Here is a 23741-nt window from a genome sequence, read left to right as displayed (position 1 = left end):
TTTATGACTGTTAACTGGAGGAGGGAATTGTGCTTTGATACAATGTGCTCAGGGGAGGGGAATTCAGATTTTGGCTTTGGCTATGTTAGTGCCAATGCCACGCTACTCAAATAAAGATTCTTTAAGTTAAACAATGCGTATACTCAAGGCTATGGTCTTCCCAGTTGCAATGTATGGCAGTGAAAGTTGGACCATAAGAAAGGCTGAGCGCCAAAGAATTGAAGCCTTTGAACTCTGGTGCTGGAGAAGAATCCTGCGAGTCCCTTGGACTGCAAGGCGATCAAACCGGTCAGTCCTAGAGGAGATCAACCCTGACTGCTCTTTAGAAGGCCAGATCCTGAAGCTAAAACTCAAATACTTTGGCCACCTAATGAGAAGGAAGGACTCACTGGAGAAGAGCCTAATGCTGGGAAAGATTGAGGGAAAGAGAAGACGGGGACGACAGAGAATGAGGTGGCTGGATGGAGTCACTGAAGCAGTAGGAGTGAGCTTAAATGGACTCCAGGAGATGGTAGAGGACAGGAAGGCCTGGAGGAACATTGTCCATAGGGTCGCGATGGGTCGGACACGACTTCGCAACTAACAACAACAACAACAAGTTAACAATGCCTCAAAGTTCTTTGAAGAGTGTCATCTGTCGGAACCAGGACACTGACACTATGTTTTGGATAGTTTGTTTTTCGTCCCACAGTCTCAAGCAGTGATGGCATCTTGCCCCAATCATGGAGGGCCTCTGTGCATCGACCATGGCCAGTATTCCTACCGATGATAATGAATAAGAATCAAAGGATTTAATAATAATAATAATAATAATAATAATAATAATAATAATAATAATAATAATAATAATGAAGAAGAAACAGCACATACAACAGTCCTTACTTTTCCCCCCAAAATTACATTTGCGTTGATCTCATAGCCCTTATAACAATGCCGTGTGAATGGTTAGCCTAATCCCCAAGTCAAGACGGAAGAATAACTGTCCTCTCCTAAGATTTCATCAGAAAGGAAAACTCACAGAACTGTGAGCTTCTAGACTGAATGTCTTTCTTACTGTTCTACATTCTTACTGCTCTAAGTCAGGATTGAAGATGATGATGATAGATAGATAAGATAATAGGTAGATAGAAGACAGACAGAGATAGACAGACAGACAATAGATGATAGAGATGGATGGATGCATAGACAGACATAGAGATTAGATAGACAGATAGAGATTGTCCCAAAGAAGAGGGAGTCAAGCTATTCTCCAAAGCACCTGAAAGCAGGACAAGAAGCAACGGATGGAAACTCACCAAGGAGAGAAGCAACCTAGAACTAAGGAGAAACTGCCTGACAGTGAGAACAATTAACCAGTGGAACCACCTGCCTCCAGAAGTGGTGAATGCTCCAACACTGGAAGTTTTTAAGAAGAGACTGGACAGCCGTTTGTCTGAAATGGTATAGGTTTTCCTGCCTGAGCAGGGGGTTGGACTAGAAGACCTCCAAGGTCCCTTACAACTCTATGATGATGATGATGATAGATAGATAGATAGATAGATAGATAGATAGATAGATAGAGATAGATAGATAGATAGATAGATAGATAGATAGATAGATAGATAGATAGATAGATAGATAGATAGATGAATGGATGCGTGGGTGGGTGGATGCATGCATCCAGACAATAGATAATAGGTACATAGAATAGATAGGCAGAGAGAGAGAGATGAGAGAGAAAGAAAGGGAGAGAGAGATTGATTCCTATTGATCCAAATGAATCAGATTCCATAACTATTTTAAATCCACTTCATAGAGTTCTACCTGGGAATCTCTTTCTAGCTACTGAATTACTGTTCGAGGCTGCTCCTTCATCAGCAGGGACTGTCACTGTGACATTAGCACATGTACTTCCAGCATGTTCTTGTGATAAGCAAAGAGTTTATAAAGCCCGGCTATATCAACAGAAAAACTTGTTGACACTGTTCTAATAGCTAGCCAACACAGGAGTCTTGTAGACTGGATTTTTTTTTTTTTGGAGAAAGTAGATTAATATGACATGACATTAATGGTATTACCTGAAGTTACACATTTTGGTACTGTGAACTGTCCAGATAAAAAGCTATCTTGAAACCATGGCTAGAGCTTTATATAACCCTCGGACAGAACAAAGTGTATTACGGTTTAATCCTCTTTTAACTTGTCCTCTTAAAAGAATTGTGTTTATAATTTTGGGGCTTTTCACTTGGGAGTTTGTGGATACCTGCAAAATGGAAATAGAATTAAATAGCCCTTGATTTCAGCTGAAACACCAATAGAATTAAAACATGTCATTAGATTAAAATATATTTGGCCTCTGTCCTGTCTGCAAACTCCCCACCACCACCACCAGTGGCTTAAAATTTTAAAATAAAATACTGCTGCTTTCTCTAAAGTCTGAAAGCTGGGAAACGTGAATGTCACAAGTTCAGTGAACTCCTGCAAGGGAGTTGAGAAGTTGGTGACTCTTTCTAAAAATGCTTTATGTTTACTCTGTTCCCTGGGTTGGTGGGGTCGTCATCATCATCATGTGGTGCCTATTGATCTACTCGCATTTATTTGCATGCTTTCAAACTGCCAGGTGGGCAGGAGCTGGAGCCACGAACGGGAGGACACTCCGTTACGCAGCGCTTGGGACTCAAACCCGGCCTGTCAATCTTTTCCCGGAGACAAGATCAGCGTTTTTAACCGCTGAGCCACCGTGTCCCTTTTCATTATCATTCGTAATGACAAAAGTAAAGATCAATCCCTTTTTTCCCAACCTTTTCTTTCCTCCAGATTGCAGAAGCTAGGGAGCTTCCGTTTTTGCAACGCTCCTTATTCTTATCTACAAGCATCCGCGCTGACCCCAGAAATGCAAAAAAATAATATGGAGAACACTTAAGCAGAAAATCAGAGGGGAAACCAGAGAAGGGTGAGGGAACAAAGGCTCATAAAATAAAATCAAGTCAAAATCTGAATGAAAGCAGGGAGAATCTCAATAGCATGTAACGACAGGGGGGGAGGGGGGATAATTAATGGGGATGTGAAGAATTAATGTTAAAATTATATGATAATGCTGCGGATCTCCAGTCTTTTCAACTCCTGTGGAGCAACGCCGGAAGAGTCAAAATTAGGAAGCTGTAAGGCTCCTACTGCTTTCTCCTCACTGACTTCGGGAAAACGTGGTTCTCCAAAATTTAAGGAACGGCAAGGAAGGGGGTGGAGGAAAAAAGTAGACAGTTGGGCCCAAAATTTCCGTTGCTAAGCGAGACGTTTGTTGAAGTGAGCTTTGCCCCATCTTACGGGCTTCTTTGCCGCGGTCGTTAAATGCATCACTGCAGTCTTTAAGTTAGCAACGCACTTGTGAGGTGAAACTGGCTGCCCCATTGACTTTGCTTGTCGGAAGGTCGCCGAAGGGGATCACGTGATCCCTCTGCAACCGTCCTAAGTACGTGCCAATTGCCCAGCCTCTGAATTTTGATCCCGTCACCATGGGGATGCCGCTGTGGTTGCAGGTGAGAAAAGCAGTCATAAGTCTCTTTGTTCAGTGCCGTCGTAACTCTGAATGGTCGCTAAATGAACGGTTGTAAGGCAAGGACTACCTGTTTTCCAAAGAGCCCTGAATTTGGGGAAAATTCTACACCCAGATTGTTGGGGGCAATTAAGCTGACTTTGTAATAATGCCGCTTGGGGGTGTGTGTGAAAGCCCTAATAAGCAGGCATATACATAGAATGAAGGCTACTGCTAAGCTTGTAAGCCGCCCTGAGTCCTCGGAGAAGGGCGGGATATAAATGGAATTAAAAAAATAAAATAAAATAAAATAAAATAAAATAAAATAAATAAATAATTCCTGATTAGACACAACGAGGCCCCCTGTGATTCGTTTACAAAGTGATGCAGGGACTGGTGAAAGCACTAGAGTTTGTGGTATTTTGAAGAAAGGTTTTTTTAAAAAATGCAGATAGTATTTTACAAAACAACACGACACAATAATTCTTTGAGTGACTATTCCGAGTTCCAACTGCGCTGGAAAAAAGTGACTTACAATCCTTTTTCGCACTTTGCAGCGCTGCAGCGTCCCCAGGGTCACGCGATTGAAACTCAGACGCCTGGCAACTGACTCATATTTATGATGGTTGCACAGTGTCCCAGGTTCACGTGATCCCCTTTTGCAACCGTCTGAGAAGCAAAGTCAGTGGGGGTGTGTGTGAGCTGGATGCCCTTAACGGCCGTGTTCCTAACTTGACCTCTGCAGGGATCCGCTTAACAAATGTGGCAAGGCAGGCGGCAGAATGGGGCAAAGCTCGCTCAACCAATGTCTCACTTAGTGACAGAAATTTTGGGCTCAGTTGTCGTAAGTCGAGGACTGCCTGTATTGTTATTAATTTTTATATATATGCTGTTGCTTTGGATTTAAAAGCCAGGAAGGAGGCTGCCTCCATGTTTCCCAGCAAGAGGCAAAAATGATTACAAACATTTAACAATTTATATCTACAATCTCATTTTAGCCCGGCAGCAAAATCGTTTTTCAAACTGGCTGCTTAAAAAACGGGGTGCGTGTGCCCGCGAGTGTGCACGCGTGTGCGATCTTAATGAAATTGCTTCTGCGTTTCGTTGCACAACACAGAGCAAGAAGGAGATTTTTTTTTATTTTTGGTTTTGAATGATGGGAAAGCAATGAAACCTGAAGCGGAAAAAAAAGACAAATTTGACGTAGGAGAGCTAATCACAGAGGAAGCTGCATTTTACTCAGATATTCAATATTTAGAATAATTTCCCACGAGAAGAGCCTGGCATGTCGAACCTTTTCCAGAAGTGAAGCGGGAGGGAATTAGAAAGAAAAACAAACAAACAAAAGAGAAACCTAAAAGGGAAGTTAACGTATTTCAGACAGAAAACAGAAGGGGTGTAGTTTGCTTTGCAAAAAAAATGCTTCTTTTTAAAGATGTCAGACTTCCACAGGCAGAAATTCATAGCAACGACTTGGAAAAAAGATTTGTCTTACTAAGGTAAAGGTTTCCTACTGATTTGTTAAAGTGTGTGTGTGTGTGTGTGTGTGTGTGTGTGAGAGAGAGAGAGAGAGAGAGAGAGAGAGAGAGAGAGAGAGAGGGGAAGGGAAGGGAAGGGAAGGGAAGGGAAGGGAGGAAGGAAGGAAGGAAGGAAGGAAGGAAGGAAGGAAGGAAGGAAGGAAGGAAGAAGAGAGAAATGGAGGGAGGGAGGAAGAAATTACACTGATATTTCTATTTAGCATTGAAGCTATTAGACATAATAATTGCGGAATACATTTACGGGTGTTATGACGGAGTATGATTCTTCCATGCTAATTCTTCCATGACATTTTCCCTTTGCATTCCAGTACACGCCACCCAGAGTCCACACTGGGCAGCCAATAAATTCAAATGAATAAGCAAAATGTATGTGTGGAGTCCTGAATGCTGTCTGAGCTTGCTTGCTTGCTTGCAACGTTTCATTATCTGTCTAAGTGACATCATCAGGGCTAGTCAGAGTGGGTGTCGTCAGTGGGAACAACTAACCAGCTTGCTTCCAGAAGATAAAATTACCGACAGTTGAACTTGACTCAAAGAAAGAGTTTGTTTTAAAATGAAGAAATAAGGAATGAAAATCATAAACCATACCATCTATCTATCTATCTGTCTGTCTGTCTGTCTGTCTGTCTGTCTACCTATCCATCCATCCATATCTATCTACCTACTTATCTGTCTGTCTGTCTGTCTGTCTATCTATCTATCTATCTATCTATCATCTATCATCTCTCTCTCTCTCTCTCTATATATATATAGATAGATAGATAGATAGATAGATAGATAGATAGATATCCATCTATCAATCCATCAATCATTTATCATCTCTCTCTCTCTCTCTCTCTCTCTCTCTCTCTCTCTCTCTCTCTCTCTCTCTCTCTCTCTCTCTCTCTCTCTCTCTCTCTCTCTCTCTCTCTTCTCTATATGTATATCACATCACTCAGCTCTTATGCTGCTTTTCTGGGGGGGAAAGTCAGATAAATCCTGGTTTATCTACATAAACCAGACTTTAGATTATCATTTCCAAAAGAATGTTCTATAATGTCATATTATGGGAGCAGATCTTTGTCTTCGGCCACAATGAAACATGTTTTCTACTCTGAATGATCTCCTTTAGGTTCTGTTAGTCCTTAAAAAGGAAATCTCCAGGACATCCCAGGGGTGTTTTTCTGGGCTAGGAAACAGAAGCGGAGGAACAATCTCCAGAAGCAGCCCTCTCCATCCCACTTCTGTGTCGCTGTGAAGAAGGTGTGCCACCTTGGAACCCACAGGAGTTGATTCGCAAGGCTCTTTAATTAATTTACACCTTCGGTTAAGCTGTTTTAAATACTGCACTTATTTGAGTCGGCCGGTGCTTAATATTGAATTTGAGAATACACCCAACGGAAAAGCAGATGCTTCACTGCGGTTAACTAGTCTGAGAAGAGGGACCAGCATATAATAAGAGAGTTCCTGTTCAATCTTTTAAAAGCCTACTTCTTTCTTTCCATTATTAGCTGGTTCCTGATATTCTCAAAATCCTTCTTTAAAATGCTCACACCGGCTGCGATGCAGCTGATAAGTTACTTGGAAAAGAACTTACTCGTAGCCCACTTTCTCTATTCTTATTTCTATCTCCTGTTCCTACTGCGATTTAATCACTGTGACCTTTTTAAGATTGCCTGATGTTGTTCTAATAATACTAAGCTGCCTTGAACTGATTTGTTGTGTTTTGATTTATAATGAGATTGCTCTGGGAGTCCTCAGTATATAGCTAATTTAGGGTGCTAAGATGAGGGCTACATCATAAATAAGTAAGTAAGTAAGTAAAGAAAAAAATACGCCACAGAGTATTGTGGATGGCCGGACAGCTAGCAAAGTGATTCCAAAACATACAGGAAAACCTTACCTGTCTCAGGTGAAAAGAATGGACTATATCTTATTTTTGGAAATGATGAGGGTGGGATGAACTGCCACCATATTGAAAGATTCAGAAAAGATCCCAAAAATGTTAATCCAACTGATCTGGTAGTGGGTAAAGATTAGATCCAGATGTATGCAGAGGGGATAGAATAGAACTCAACTACTGACTTACTAAGTCCAGTTGGATGCCCCTCAGTTACGTCTCAGTTTATGCTAAGACAAGGGTGTCAAACTGCCGGCCCGTGGGGCTGGTCGCATCATGCGGAGGCTGCACCCAGCCCAGCTCCCGCAGTGTGAAAAAAGTCACGATACGTCACGACACGTCACGGGACGTGGTGACTTTGACACAAGCTCCTTGAAACGTCTTCAAGGAAAAACAAGGAAGTCCAGTTGCCTCCTGGAAAAGCATCTTTGGGACATTCTGAAGGACTTTCACTTACCCTCCTCAAACTGGGAATAGGACTGGGAAGACCACGTACAAAGCAGATGTTGGATTTAACAGAGGTTTAGCATGCTTTTTGCTACCAATTGTCTTTTGCAAATACCTCCACCCGCGCTTGAGGGCAGGACAAGGGGCAATGGATGGAAGCTTGTTAAAGAGAGATTCAACCTAGAATTAAGGAGAACCATTAATCAGTGGGATGGCTTAGTTGTGGGTGCTCCATCACTGGAGGTTTTTAAGAAGAGATGGGAAAGCCATTTGTCTGGAATGGTATAGGGCAGGAGTAGGCAACCTTGGCTCTTTTATGACTCGTGGACTTCAACTCCCAGAATTCCCGAGCCAGCTGACTCAGGAATTCTGGGAGTTGAAGTCCACGAGTCATAAAAGAGCCAAGGTTGCCTACCCCTGGTCTAGGGTCTCCTGCTTGAGCAGGGGGCTGGACTAGAAGACCTCTAAGGTCCCTTCCAACTCTGTTATTCTGTATTTACATCTAAAGCACTAAAAGGCAATTCCTGAACTTAAGGTATCCTGGAATACAATTCACAGACTGAAGAGTCAAAAGTCAAACACAAATCAATAATTACTGCTATCTCCACTATGGACTTTCACATAGCTGGGGCAAACATCATTTATCATAAATTATCATTTATAATTTTAACTAGAAACCAACCTTTTTACAACCACATTTCCACTTTCCCCCATGGAGGCCTTCCGTGTTTAAAACATTCGTCCACAACTGTCAGCCCCAAATACTTGCCATACAACTCAACCTCATGGTGTTATGTCATTATTATTATGTATAATAAGCTTATATTATTATCCAGCCAGAGTAACTAAGAGAGGGGTGTTAAATCATATAACACACCACTAGAAGCCAAAATCATAAGGTTACATCTGAGTTACTTTGGCTATATCATGGGTGCAAATTCATTGGAGAAGTCTGTGATGCTAGGAATGGTTGATGGAACAAAGAGAAACACACTGGCTTGATAACCTCAAATCTGATGCAAAGTTGAACATCCAATAATTGAAACAAGCTGTGCTTGACCTGTAGCACACTTGCCTACCAAATTGCCAAGATTCGGACACAACTAAATAGTTAAAAACAACAACAGCAACAATAGGCTTAAGTTACACATCATGTTCTCATTTAATAGAAAATATATATATATATATATTCATGACTGAAGGTGATTTTAATAAATTAGTTTAATCGAGTGCATTGTATTACATAGAACACAGCATCCTTTTTTAATGGAGCCGGGGTGCCGCAGTGGTTAAAATTCAGTATTGCAGGTAAACTCTGCCCACAGCCAGGAGTTCGATCCTGACCGGCTCAAGGTTGACTCAGCCTTTCATCCTTCCGAGGTCGGTAAAATGAGGACCCAGATTGGTGGGGGCAAGTAGGCTGACTCTTAGAGAGGGCTGTAAAAGCACTACGAAGTGGTATATAAGTCTAAGTGCTAGTGCCGATGGACTGAAAGGATGCTAGCATATTAAAATCTGTTACAGACACTAGGATGACCAAAACATTCTTATTGAAAAAATGTAAAGCCACCAGATCTGCAACGCTTTCAACCTTTCAAGACTAGAAATATCTACGACGGAAGCCACGAAGTCACAACCAAATACTGCAAAGGCTGGGACCGTTGCTTTCAAAGACCCCTAGAGAGACCCGACTCATTTAGGTATCCACAGATAAACGAACAAGTGCATCGATGAATCCATAAAACAATTGACGAATGAATGTCCGCACGCGTGTACAGTACAATATTTGGGGTAAACGTTCCCCGCGATCTTTGCCCCTGGATAGAATTTTCCCCGTTCTCTATTGATTCTTCTTCAGGTTTATTTACTCCTGGAGACAGCTTGAAAAACAGAGACGGGGACCCAAATATCTTTTTTTTTCCTCGTTCCCGTCTATTTTTAAGAAAAAGGCTATCAGAGAAAACCACAAACTCTCCGTTTCCCAGAGACGCACAAAAGCAGATTGTTATGCTTGTCAAGGTTGTCTCTGGCAAATTAATAATAATAATAATAATAATAATAATAATAATAATAATAATAATAATAATAATAATAATAATAATAATAATAATAAACTACATCTGGAAAAGAACACCAATTGTTCCTACCAGCAGATTTTGGTGTGAACTTCTCCCTGTTCGCTGCGCAAACAGCAAGCAACCGATATCCAAGGTCCAGGTCGAAACCTTGCTGTGCTGCCACTCTGCTAACAACCTGAGAAAAAAGGGGGGAAGAGAAAAAAAGAAAGAAAGAAAGAAAAGAATTGTCACAGAGAGTTTCTGGAATAATCGTCAGTTGCTCGCCAACGTACCGCGGGAAGAACCCAGCATATAAAGAACAAAATTCGGAGGCTTTTGTCCTCCTTCCTTTAATTTCTGCTAGTGTTTCCCGTTCAGCTCTGGCCGCGTGTCTGCAACTCTTTAATGAAAACAGCCGCGCACCCCGTTCAAACTCCAAAGAGCCTCTCTGGATTTGAACACGAATTTCAAAGCATTGCCTAAGCCTAATTTTTAGGATTTGTTGTCCCTTTTTTTTTAAAACGATGAGCGATGCGCATTGCCGGCTTTATTTAGCCTAACTGCGATAACTTTGAAAGGACATGGTGTAGTAAGATGGCGGGTTTGTTGTCACTGTGTGATGTGGGGTGGGAGCACAAAGGGAGGCTCAGCTAATCTCAGTGTACACGTAGTTGTACTTTGACAATAAAGATTCATTTTAATTTCATTTCCGGAAGAAGAGGACGTTGCTAGTTCAGGGTTGGAGGGTGGGGTCCTTGGTGGGCTTCTTGCAGGTGTTTCTAGGGAACTAGCTGTTGAAGCACTGATGACGTTACCTAGCTGGGTAATGCAATGTCTGCCAGAGAGGCAGAATAGCAGACTTGGAAGGCACCTTGGAGGTCATCTAGTCCAGCCCTCCGTTCGAGCAGAAGACCCTATGTACCATGTCAGATTTGGTACAAAATTACCCAAGCTTTCTGCCGCCCCTCATGCCAAAGTAACCTGGTTCAAACGGCCAAGCTCTGGAGCGTACCAAGCCTACGCCGCACCCGATTGCCACCAACGTCTGCTCTAAGAGACAAAGAGATGTCAGAATGAGGAACGAATCCTCAAAGTTGGAAAGTAGGCAAGCGGTCGAGAGGCCGTTCGCGAGAGAGGCAGCATTCTGTACTTCTCACCGCTTTTGAGATGGGACGGGAAAATCTGAATTCTCCATCATCCACCGAGGACTTTCTCTCCAGAGACACTGACTGGGGGAACGAAAGGTGACTTGGACTCAATTTTGACCTCCTAGAAAGAGCGAGGCTGCAAATTTGCTTTGCGTTTCTAGACGCCTAGAGCAGGGGTAGGCAACCTTGGCTCTTTAGGACTCGCGGCCTTCAACTCCCAGAATCCCCGAGTCAGTTTTGAAGAGACTGGACAGCCATTTGTCTGAAATGGTGTAGGGTTTCCTGCCTGAACAGGGGTTGGACTAGATGACCTCCAAGGTCCCTTCCAACTATTATTATTATAAAACTTTTATTCATAAAACATGAAACTCAGTCAACTGAACACTCAAATTGACTGGCACTAATGGTTGACACGGGCTGCTCCCAGCATCCTAGGTATCAACTAGGTGCCTCCCTAAAATGTAAGATGTTCCGAGTAGCCCAGTTTTTTGTAGCTTTGCTGGAGTTATTGGAGGAAGCTGCAATTTCTTGATGTATTTTGCAAAGTTTTTGGACGTAGTTCCCAGTGCCCTGATGACCATGGGCATCACTGTTACATGTTTCATTTATGATGATGATGATGATGATGCTGTTTGTTGTTGTTGTTGTTGTTGTTTGCCATTTTGCAAACTTCCTAGTCTTCAAGCAAAGTCAACAGGAAGGAAGGGGAGAAGCAGAATTTGCTTAATGAGCCTGTGATCCACTTAATAACTGCCGTTGATTCACTTAAGAACCATGGCAAAAAAAAGGTCAAAAAATCAGGTCTGCCTGACGTAATAACTGCCTTGCTTAGCAATGGAAAATCAGGTTCCACACACGGTTTCATAAATTGAGGACTATCCGTACAACCCACCATGGGAGCCTTGGAATTGATGGACCTCTTGGGGGCAATAAGCTGACTTTGTAATAATGCCGCTTGGTGTGTGTGTGAAAACCCTAATAAGCAGGCATATACATAGAATGAAGGCTACTGCTAAGCTTGTAAGCCGCCCTGAGTCTTCGGAGAAGGGCGGGATATAAATGGAATTAAAATAAAATAAATAAAATAAATAATTTAGTATCATTTTCAAAAACTCAAGGGTTGCATTTGATGGGCCGGGATCCGTTTCTATTCACACGCACTTCTTTCAAAGCCGTGGCTTTGATTTAGGCCCCCTCCCCTCTCAGATAACCGCACCACACGGACACACAAAGTCCATTTATATTCACGACACCCGGAAAGTGTTACTTGTGAATCGTATTAACATTCCCTTAATTTAGAAAGTTAAAGAGGAACAGGAAGACAGAAGCATTTAGCCCCATTTTATTAATTTAGCAGGCAGCCTTTGGTTTTCAGCTACATTTTACTCCAAAGGGTTTACGCTGCAAGAGCCAATTTGTCACCATAGTTTTAATATAAAATCTCCTTGAAGAATTAAAGGGTGGGTTCATTAAATGCAATTATCTGTGGCCAACACGGCTTGCTATAAAAAAAATAATAATAATAAAAAGGTACGGAAAGGAAGGGAAGCTATATAATCATCTAGGCCAGCTAATGAAATGCTGCTTTCTTAGTATTAGCTAGTCAGCACAACTACACGGTTCTTATTAATCCAAAGTCCCTCAGACGATTCGCTTTTCCATAATTAATGGTAAAATATTACCAGGCGTGCGATTCCGAGCTGGATGGGTAGCTTGCCGCAATTTAGAAACGAGGGGTGAAATATTTTGCACAGAAAACTGAAAGCAATAGCGATATTCCATATTAAAAGCCTCCGTGTAGACTATCAACAGAATAAAGCCATCATTTCCCGAAGTTTATTCATCAGATGGAAGTCCTCAAGGTATTAGCTGGTCTCTTTACGGACAGATTTAGTCTGCAGACAATCTAGCAATCATTATGCACATCACAGCAGATGCGATTCGAAAGAAATCATATTAAATGTTCAATCTCAGAGGTGGGGGGGGGTTTCTTGAATCTTATTTTTCTTAACACACACGCACACAAAAAGAAAATTAGGAAAAATTTCCCAAATGCTGCACATGTTTTCTTACTTTCCTCCACAAGGCCACGTTGGTGCAACTGCACTGTTTGTAACACACCCCGAATGCAAAGTAGGGTGGACAATGCTGACTAATTCCCCATGCAACTAGTCCTTGATTTACAACCGTTCATTTAGAGACTTTCCAAGTCCCTTGTGACAGTTTTTCACACAACCATTGCGTGATCAAAATTCGACCGTTGGGCAACTGCTTCATATTTATGACAGTCGCAGCGTCCCCGGGGGGGTGTGTGTCACCTGATCCCCTATTTTGAAACCTTCTGAGAAGCAAAGTCAATGGGGAAGCCAGATTCACTTAACAACTTAGCAACTGCAGTGATTCGCTTAACAACCGTGACAAGAAAAGTTGCAAAGCGGGGCAAAGCTTGCTTAGCGAATGTCTCGCTTAGCAACATAAATTTTGGGCTGAGTTTTGTGGTCGTGCTGGCCACAAGAGTCTACGGACAAGGCTTGCCTAGGAGATGGAAACCTAGAGTTGGACACAACAAAGCAGAGGGGTAGGACAGGACCAAGCTGATCCCACCAAGGAAGGGGTCAAATATGTCCTAAGCCTCGAGTCCCTGCATGCCTGCAAGAGATCCAAGTCCAGCCCACCTTGAATTTCTCTCTTATCTCCCTCTCGTTTCCCTTGACCGTTAGTTGGCCAGATTCTTTTGTGGAGAGCTTAAGCTTGCAATAAATCTGTATACCCATTTGAACTGCCTGAATCTCCTGATTTTCCCTTGCTTGATCAGTTGCCCAGCAACTGAATTTGGATCATGTGACCCTGGTGTTGCTGTGACGGTCGCAAGTGTGTGAAAAACGCTCATCAGTCACTTTTTTCCACCCAGTGTCACTGTAACTTTGAACGACCACTAAACAAATTGAGGACTCTCTGTGCTAGTTTTCTTCTGTTTTTTTATTTGGTTCCCCAATCCTTTGAGGCCGCAATCAGTTATGGCTTGAAACTGATCAAGGAGAGAAGCAACCTGGAATTAAGGAGAAACTTCCTAACAGGGAGGACAATTAACCAGTGGAACAGAAGTTGCCTCCAGAAATCGTGGGCGCTCCATCACTGGAGGTTTTTAAGAAGAGACTGGACAACTATTTGTCTGAGATGGTATAGGTTCTCCTGTTTGAGCAGGGGGCTGGACTAGAAGACCTCCAAGGTCCCTTCCAGTCTATTCTGATTCTGATTCAATCACATTGCATGGCCAATGAGACAGTATCCCTGAATATCTCTTTGAATATCTGGAGGTACCTGTCTCCATCATCCACTTCTCTTTTCTCTTCTCCAAAGAAGACCATCTATAACATCTTCCATAGCTTTTATTTCTATTCCTTTTATTCAACTCATCTATTTTCTTGCTTCTGAACAAGTGTTTATCCCTCCCAGCAAACAGGGGAGCTTTTGAAGTTACCCAGCGGAAACCCATTTTCCGGGGGGAAAAAAAGGGATGGGTTTAACGGTTTGCGTTCGAAAGGCTTCAAGACCGAAACGCCCCTTTTCCAACTTCAAAATAAGCTGTTCGAACTTCACTGGACTTATTGCCGGATCGCTTCGTTCTTCTCTCAGGGGTGGGCAAGAATGAAATAATACAAGCCCAGATTCGGAAGGCAGGTTGTGAGCCCCAAATGGGACGCTTTTTAAAGTTTGTACGCTTCCTGTCAACTCTTGGATAGGAAATGATTGTTTCAGATTCAAGACTGTTAGTATGGGACGTAATGTTTAGCTTAACCTGATGGCTGCTTTTTCTTCTCTCTCTCTCCCCCTCTCTCTGCACCCCTCTCTCCCTATGTCTCTCGCCCCTTCTCTCTCCCTCCCCTCCTCTCCCTCTCTCCTTCTCCTTCTCCCTCTCTCCTTCTCCTTCTTTCCCTCTTTCTCTCTCCCTTTCTCTGTCCTCCTCTCTCCCTCTCTCTCCTTTCCCTCTCTCTCCCTTTCTCTCCTTCTCTGTCCCCCCTCTCTCCCTTTTTCTTTCCTTCTCTCTCTCTGTGTGTGTGTGTGTGTGTGTGTATATATGTGGGTGTGTTGACCTAAACATTACACCTGATGCTAACACTTTACCTATATTTACTGGTTTTTTTCCTGCACCCAGCCAGGGTGGATACTTCACGTTAAACGTTAAACTTATTTGATCACTTTTTCTTTTTTTGGTACACCATTTTTTCCTTTGTTGTTGCTGTTAGGGTTGAATGTACGCCTTCGTTTTGTTTCGCTCGTTTTGTATTTTTACTTTTTATGACAAAACAACAAACCAAATTTTTTTTTTAAAAAAAAGTGTTAGTGGCATCCGGAAATAGTGGTATTTCAGAAAGAAATACATTCAGAAATTTGGAGAGAAATTGGTCACAGCTGCCTCTATTTAAAGTTAAGCCCAATTGTGTGTGTGTGTGTGTGTGTGTGTGTGTGTGTGTGCGCGCACACACACACACACACACACACATTCCTAAAACTGGCTGGTAAATAGCTGTCCGCCCTTTTACACAAAGTTAAGAAAGCAGGTTTTGGAACGACCTTGCACAATCACTTAACCAAAGTTCCTCTTTTTCTATTTTTTTCTTTAAAAAAAACAAACCACAAGATTGATATATCCATATGTAAACAAATGGACTAATAACTGTATTTCCGTAGGCCAGGGGCTTCCTTGCAAGACTGACGGGAATGCCTTCATTTTTCCTCCTACGTGGCAATTTGATGTCAAACTGGAATATATATAGATATATAGAGATATATACTGTATAAAAGTGGCCATACCGTCAAACAGCCCATTAGACTCTGTTCGAAGGGCCTTTGGAAAGCTCTTGGATCACCACACCAGTCCAAAAGTTCAGTAGCTGCATTGTGGAAGTTGGAGTAGCTGCATTGTGGAAGTTGGCAGGATTTTGCAAATGCTGAAACAAAACAGAAAGAAGAGAAGTGAAGACAATTAGATACATCCATGCTCTCTGACTCAATGATTTTTTTAAAATATATATGTGTGGCTCATACACAATGTCTAACTTTCTTTCTTGTGAATGTGCACCAAACTCTGAAATCAATTTCTGTTGAATTTGATTAAAATGTTCATCCTTACTGTTCCGGTGAGCACACAAAGGCAACTAAACGAGTGTTAAAAGTATAAACAGAATCAACATTTGTGATTAAAATGATCAACCAAGTCCAGAGGAAAGTTGGCCCAAGAGAGGAATCGTCTAAAAGTTCTGTGAATAGAAACCAGGTTTCCTATGTTTACCAGCTAGGAAGCTAGGAATAACAGAGACATCTTCACTGTGGCCTTCTTAAAAGTCAGAGAGGCTCATGATTTATCTGTATCCACTTGCCTTTCTGCAGTATTAAACTTTGGCCTCAAAGTTTTGAAAAGCATAAAACCAGCATGGGAACCTGGATGATTCTCACTGAAGAATGGGGGAAGAAATTCCCAGAGGCTCTGCCAATCGGGAAGACAGGACTATTGTTAAAAATAATCCTAAAAATATTTTTTTTTAAAAAAAAGAAATCCGAGAGTTACAAGCATACAGCTGAATTCTTAAAAGAGTAAGATATAGGTGGAAAATGTTGCATTGAAGTTTGTACAGGTGCTGCTACAAAAAGAACAGGATCTGTTCTACAGGGCTGGTCTCCTGCTCATTCATCAAAGTTCTTTTACCATGAGAAGGTTAAGAAATCCAGGCAGTGTTAAGAAAGTTTGGACATTTTAAGAGAAGACAACTGCATTGCATCTTCAAATCCCACTTTGTTTCTTACCTAAGCACCGCATACTGTATCCACTAAACAGAACTTTGGCTATTGAGGTAGAGATCTCTTCAATTTCATCTGGAAAGGTCCAAGCAAGAGATTTGCCTAAATGACCCCACAATTCACTTAACAACTGCAATGATTCCCTTAACCGCCGTGGCAAGAAGGCCTGCAAAATTGGTCACAAGTCTCTTAACAACTGCCTTGTTTAGCAATGGAAACACTGCTCCTGTTAGAAATCCTGTTTGTATGTAGCGCCACGGATCAAACAAAGGGTACAGTCACCATGTGCTTTACTGCTTAACTGTAACAGGAAAGCAGGAAACTTCTTAAGACAAAAAGAACATAGAGTATATACCGTAGATTCAAGCTTGTAAACACTGCCATCTACTGGCTGAATACTACTGTAGTTGTTTTGAAAGAGGGGTCAAAGAGGCCATCTATGTCAAAATGGAACAGCCCTCTCTCAACAGAGGGGGAGGGATACGACATTATCTATCTCCAGTCTACAACACCGTCCTTTCAGCAGTTCCAAGAAGGCTACACACCCATTTGCACCATCTGTGACCCTGAGGACACAGACAAACCTCCAAATGGCCTCAACGACTCTCTAAAAAAAGGCAAATGACCAGCTGTCTGCAAGGAGTATAAATCCTGCCATTCCCCACCATCCAGTTATGGATGAGAAGCAAAACGTTGTCAAAGGAAAACAAGTAAGTCCAGTTGCCTCACGAAAAAAGCAGCTTTGGGACTACTGTAGTAGTTGCACAAAAAACATTCCAACATTGTCTTCCAACAGCCCCCAATTGTGGCCTAAGTCAAAGAGTATCTGTTCGTCGTCCATACACGAAGCACTGACAAGCAAAACTAATTGCAAAAGCAGGAGACAGATGGCTTGGCTAAATGAGGGGAGAGTCAAGAACAATCAGATCAAAAGGATTCAGAGGTACATAGCTCTACACGGTATGAACAAAGAAAAAAAAACCCACATCAACACAAGAATGAAGCAGCTTTAATTCGACTGCTTGCTATGACCAAAGAAAGCAGAGAAAGAATAGAGGTTTCAGACATTTTAATGAAGTAAGAGACAGGGAATATGTGTGTTGAAGATTAGCCCTATAAAAATGTACTTCAAACAGGTTCTCCTATACCGGGATTCCCAACTGGGGGTGCGAGATGATATTCCAGGGTGTGCAAAAACTTGGGTTTTCATCATCATCAATCATCATCATCATCATCATCATCATCATCATCATCATCATGACAATGATCATGATCATGATGATCATGATCATGATGAAGAAGAAGTTGGAAGGGACCTTAGAGGTTATCTAGTCCAACCCCCTGCTCAAGCAGGAGGCCCTATACCATTTCAGACAAATGGCTGTCCAATCTTTTCTTAAAGGCCTCCAATGGTGGAGCACCCACAACTTCTGAAGGTAAGTCATTCCACTGGTTAATTGTCCTCACTGTTAGGAAGTTTCTCCTTAGTTCACAGTTGCTTCTCCCCTTGATTAGTTTCCATCCATTGCTTCTTGTCCTGCCTTTCGGCACTCTGGAGAATAGCTTGAGTCCCTCCTCTTTGTGGCAGCCTTAGTTCTTGGAAGACCCTAGAGACCACCAATGACCCCATAGTCATATTTCAAAATGAAGAGCACTGCGGGTTCGATGCATGACAGCAGCAACATGAACACCAAATAATCAGGGTCTTTTGATTTAGTTTGACTTACTCTGAGACAAAACAAGCGCAGAATCTTAATTTAGGATAACGCATCGGGCGGGGAGTGGGGAAGAGTCTTCTCTTTTCAAAACCTGCGAGACTCCAAAGGCATCGCGTTGGCACGCTCCGTCCTCCCAGCTCCAGAACGGCTGGTTTGAATAAGAAAACCACTTAACTATGCTAAACAAGTTGCTGCATTTATCTACGGGACGTCATGCCAAATTATGAAGGCTGACTCAGAGCTGCCTGTTTGTTTTGCCCGGTTACATCTGCTGAGCTTCTTGCTTTAATTGAACCGCTAAATAGCAACACGACTAATGATGAGGGTGCTGAATGAGTGTGTTTGTGTTTACATCAATCGAAGATTGCCAAGGGCTTCTTCCGGCTTTGTCGCGACACCAGGGTGGAAATCTGCTTTTTTTCCATGCTATATGATGACCTTTCTGGTGTCTGCACCCATCAATATGAGGCTAACATTCCTGGGAAAGGATCAGTTGGAAGAACGACTTTCACGGGTCCCTCAAATGCAGCTCCATCTTCAAAGGCTTTTTGGGGGGTGTTCTGAGAAGAGATCAGAGGGATATTGTGCCTAGTAGGTAAAATCTCTCTCAAAAGAGGTTCAATTTCTGGTGACGTCAGGAGCACATCCATATAGTTCTCCTGGCAAATACATTGTTTTGCCTTTTTTGTAGCGCGCGTCTTTGTGTGTGTGTCTCTCTGTGTGTGACAGCCTACTGCTGCCCACGCAAGTGCTTATGAAAGCTGACCGGGCGTGGTTAATAAGGATCAGCCAAGGTCAGCCAAGTGTTAGTTTGCATGTCCTGCATTAAGTAGCCACTTCATTTGTGGGAAAGTAGGGATAAAGGTAAAAGGTAAAGGTTCCCCCGCACATGCGTGCTAGTCGTTTCCGACTCTAGGGGCCGGTGCTCATCTCTGTTCCAAAGCCGAAGAGCCAGCGCTTGTCCGAGGACGTCTCCGTGGTCATGTGGCCGGCATGACTAGACGCCAAAGGCGCACAGAACGCTGTTACCTTCCCACCGGAGCGGTCCCTATTTTTCTACTTGCATTTTTACGTGCTTTCAAACTGCTAGGTTGGCAGAAGCTGGGATGAGTAACAGGCGCTCACTCTGCTACGCGGCACTCGGGATTCGACCCGCCAAACTGCCGACCTTCTGATCGACAAGCTCAGCGTCCTAACCCACTGAGCCAGTATTGATTACATCTCAGTGACATCCTTTCCTCTTGTTGCGGGGAACATATTGCAACTCAAAGCATTGGTAACTTTGCCCCCGAATTCTTTGGGGGGGAATATATTATTGGCGTTTCCCTTCTGACCCCCGTGGGTGGACTGTCTTCCTCAATCTCGGGTCCTCCACCTGAGAATTGGGAATTTGAGGATCCCGTGCAGGATTGTAGCTGCACTCTGGTGGATAGAGATGAACAGAGGTCATTCCGGGGATGTGTGGAAGGCAGCTTAGGGAGTCACAGCCCCACATTCTCTTATCACCCCTGGGATCACTTGGGCTTTGACTATACATTTTGTGTGGGGTCCTTGGTGCTCTCTGGGTTTTTTTTGCAGATGTTTCCTTACCCAAACAAGGTAACATCATCAGCGCTAGTTTATATTCTCTCCTCCCTCCCTCTCTCTCTCTCTCTCTCTCTCTCTCTCTCTCTCTCTCTCTCTCTCTCTCTCTCTCTCTCTCTCTCTCTCTCTCTCTCTCTCTCTCTCTTCTCTCTCTCTGTGATAAATGGGTAAAGTTTGTGGCGGCCTCTCAAATATTGGAAGACTGCTATCAGCTCATTCATTCACAGTCCTTCTCTAGTTCCTTTAACCTCCAGCCCCTTGATCAGCTTTGTTGCTCTTCTCTGCACTCTTGCTATCCATTTCTCCATGGCTCTTTCCCTTTCCTGCGATTGCTCGTTTATCAGCAGGCAGCTTCACCGCCACCCCGTTGTTCAACTTCCCAACCCTTTCGGCTTCCTTTGCTAGCCAGCCCCCAAATTGTCCTAAGTAAAAATTATTTTGAAGCGCGCTCTTTCTCTCCCTCTGCCTCTCTTTCTCTCTCTCTCTCTCTCCCTCCCCATCTCTCTTTCTCTCTCCCCCCCTCTCTTTTTCTCCCTCCCTCTCTCCCTCCCCCTGTCTCTTTCTCCCTCCCTTTCTCTCCCCATCTCTCTCTCTCCCTCCCGTCTCTTTCTCCCTCTCCCCCTCTGTCTTTCTCCCATTCCCTCCCTCTCCCCATCTCTCTCTCTCCCTCTCTCCCTCCCTGTCTCTCTTTCTCCCTCTCCCTCTTTCTCTCTCCCTCTCCCTCCCTCTTTCTCCCCCCCTCTCCCTCTCTCTCTCCCTCCCTCCCCCTCTTTTTCTCCCTCTCCCTCCCTCTCCCTCTCTCTCCCTCTCCCCTTCTCCCTCTCCCTCCCTCTCTCCCTCCGTCTCTTTCTCCCTCTCCCCCTCTGTCTTTCTCCCATTCCCTCCCTCTCCCCATCTCTCTCTCTCCCTCTCTCCCTCCCTGTCTCTCTTTCTCCCTCCCCCTCTCTTTCTCCCTCCCTCTCCCTCTCCCTCCCTCTTTCTTCCCCTCTCTCCCTCTCCCCCTTTCTCCCTCTCCCTCCCTCTCTCTCCGTCTCTTTCTCCCTCCCTCTCCCTCTCCCCCCTCTCTTTCTCCCTCTCCCTCCCTCTCTCCCTCTCTCCCTGTCTCTCTCTCTCCCTTTCTGTGTAGCAGAGACCGTAATTCACCTATATTTCAAAATATCCGCCACCCCCACAAAAGCACAAACACATGTTTTGAAACCGCACCGCTCCTGTTGCAGATTACGTCCGATTAGATCGAGAATCTATTCATGTTAATCCAGTTTTAGAAGCGTTCTGTCTCTTTTCCGTTACATCCACTCCAAACCCTTTACAAAGATCTAAAGCGCTATAAAATACAGGTAGTCCTCGACTCACGGCCACAACTGAGCCGAGAATTTAAGATTGCTAAGCGAGAAATCTGCTTAAGTGAGTTTTGCCCCAATTTTATGACTTTTTCTTGCCGAGTTTGCTAACTGAATCACTGCGGTTGTTCAATGAGTCCTCCGGTTGTGAAGTGGATCCGGCTTCCCCATTGGCTTTGCTTGTCAGGAGGTCGCAAAAGGGGATCGCGTGACACACACACAGAGCCCCGGGACACTCTGCAACCGTCATAAATGTGAGTCGGTTGTCAAGGGTCCGAATGTAAATCACGTGACCGTGGGGACGCTGCAACGGTTGTAAATGTGAACAACGGGGGATAACTCATTTTTTTAGTGCTGTTGTAAATTCGAATGGTCACTAAATGAACCGTCGTAAGTCAAGGACTACTTGTATGCGCTCATGTGTAATGGCAGTAACTCTTTGGCAACCAAAGTCAAATGCCACATGAAAAAAAAAAGCATTCTCCCCCACTGAAAGTGGCATCTTGCTCCTCAGAGGTAATAGGAATGTCTTTCAAGGATAGTATCAAAATAGAGGCCTGTTTGTTTTTATTCCTTCAACACCCACATTTTATTGTTTGCGTGCCTCCGCTGAGCTTTATTGCTTATCCTGCTTTCCATTAATGCTGCCGCAACCTTTTCTGCTACTGTTGCTTTAATTGCTCATTTTACGGATGTTGCCTCGGATCTCTCTAGGTCTGGCTGCGTGTCAATTTAAGACATCGGTAAAAAAGAGAAAGAAAAGATACAGCCAGGCCACGAAGTCTCCCGCTTGTTTATATTTAAAGGGATGACATAACTTTTCCCCTGTAGTAACCCCCTCCTCTTTTCTCCTCCGATCACTTGGAACTTTATGTCCTTCTTGTAAACTGGGTGCAAAAGGTTTACGTCAGGGTGTGAAGCTCTCTCCTCTTAAAAGTTTCCAAGTTTGGAAAACATTGCTTGACACCACGCAGAGAGAGGTTGGCTCTCAAAATTGTCGCGGTGTCCTTCAAAGAGAGAGATGTAAGTCCCGAAGCTCCTCATCCAAGGAAGGCATAGCTAAGCACTGAGTCTGTTTTGCCAACATGTGTTTGGTGAAGCAACCAAACCATGAAGAAACCAACTCTAAGGCTTCCGGAAACAAGACATGGATAACTACGGCTTCCAGATGCTTCCCGATGCGCCTTCCACTTCATCCTTTGCCCTGTTAACAGGTCTTCTCCAGAAATTAAAGAAATACCTGCCTACCTGACCCAGGCAGTTCTCCAAAATTTGGATCGTCTGCAGAGTTTCCCGCTCTTCGGTATCCAATTGTGCAAGGGAACCCATAGATGGGAGCTCGTTTGCTACTCTCCAACCAGCCTCTGGAAAAGCTCCAGTCTCCACTGGAAGCTGAAGAAATGTTGCACTGGAAGGAAGCGTCAAATTTCCACAACCGCCATGTTGCCAGTAAGTCCTACCATCCTTCTTCTTTGGAGCCATACTCTCCCTCCTTCCCTCCCTTCCTTCTTTTCCTTCCTTCCCCTCCCTCCCTCCCTCCCTTTTTTTCTTTTTCTTTCTTTCTTTCTTTCTTTCTTTCTTTCTTTCTTTCTTTCTTTCTTTCTTTCTTCTTTCTTTCTTTCTTTCTTTCTTTCTCTCTCTCTCTCTCTTTCCCTTTCTTTCTTTCTTTCTTTCTTTCTTTCTTTCTTTCTTTCTTTCTTTCTTTCTTTCTTTCTTTCTCTTTCTTTTTCTCCTCCTTTTACCCTCCCCCCTGCTGTTCCTCCTCTCCTGCTCCTTCTTCCTGCTCTCTCTTTCTCTCCCTCTTCCACCCCCCCCCCGCCCCTCTATATTTTTTGGAGAAGTCAGTGAAGGAAGGTGGTGGTCTGAACACTCAAGTCAAAATTCCAAGAAAAGCACTAAAATCCCACCGCCCCGAACGCTACCAGCCAAGTCAGGGAGGAGAAGCAGGCCAGGGGAAGAGCAGCTAGACGAAAAACCCTCTCCTTTATGGTTTTTCTGCAACTGCTTTATCCAAACAGGAAGTAGCCAGCCAGCCAGCCACCCCCCACCCCGCTCGCCTGCCCCTTTTCGAGAGCTCCTGTTCGTTCTTTGGTTTCTGAAGCGGGGAAGGTGGCTGTGTCATCTCCGCTCCTCCGGCAGTTGGAAACCAATATTCCAGAGGACGAGGGTGAGGCAAGACGTGGGGCAGCCCACTCAAAAGGAAATGCTCCATTACATCACATAGATCAAGGTTTGTTTGTTTTTTTCCCCCCTCTAAGACCACTCTGCAGGCTTGGAAAAACATTTTTTAAGTCCTGCCTGCCTATTTGTAAAGCAGCACAAATAAAAATTGCATCCTGTGTACAACTATCAATAATGGGCTTTTCATGTCTATATCTATATCTATATCTATATCTATATCTATATCTATATCTATATCTATATCTATATCTATATCTATATCTATATCTATATCTATATCTATATCATCTATATCTAATCTATCTATCTATCTATCTATCTATCTATCTATCTATCTATCTATCATCTATCTATCTCTATCTCTACATACCTATATGTATATCTATCTCTATATCTATCTCTATATCGATCGATCCCTATATCTATCTATCTATCTATCTATCTATCTATCTATCTATCTATCTATCTATCTATCTATCTATCTATCTATCTCTATATACCTATATCTATATCTATATCTATATCTATCTCTATATCTA

General features: G+C 43.3%; 1 protein-coding gene across 1 annotated transcript in view; it reads right to left on the bottom strand.

The window, feature by feature from the left end:
* ZMIZ1 (zinc finger MIZ-type containing 1) overlaps window positions 1-23741 on the bottom strand; it is a 276626-nt gene that overhangs the window by 116738 nt on the left and 136147 nt on the right. The window contains 3 exon segments of the mRNA XM_081329950.1: window positions 9523-9628; window positions 15396-15512; window positions 15515-15532. Coding sequence (XP_081186076.1) covers window positions 9523-9628; window positions 15396-15512; window positions 15515-15532 — 241 coding nt within the window.

Source organism: Vipera berus (assembly GCF_964194415.1).
Source record: "Vipera berus genome assembly, chromosome: 5".
Lineage (NCBI taxonomy): Eukaryota > Metazoa > Chordata > Lepidosauria > Squamata > Viperidae > Vipera > Vipera berus.
Note: the sequence above shows the minus strand (reverse complement) of the source record. Positions and strands in the feature narration are given on the sequence as shown.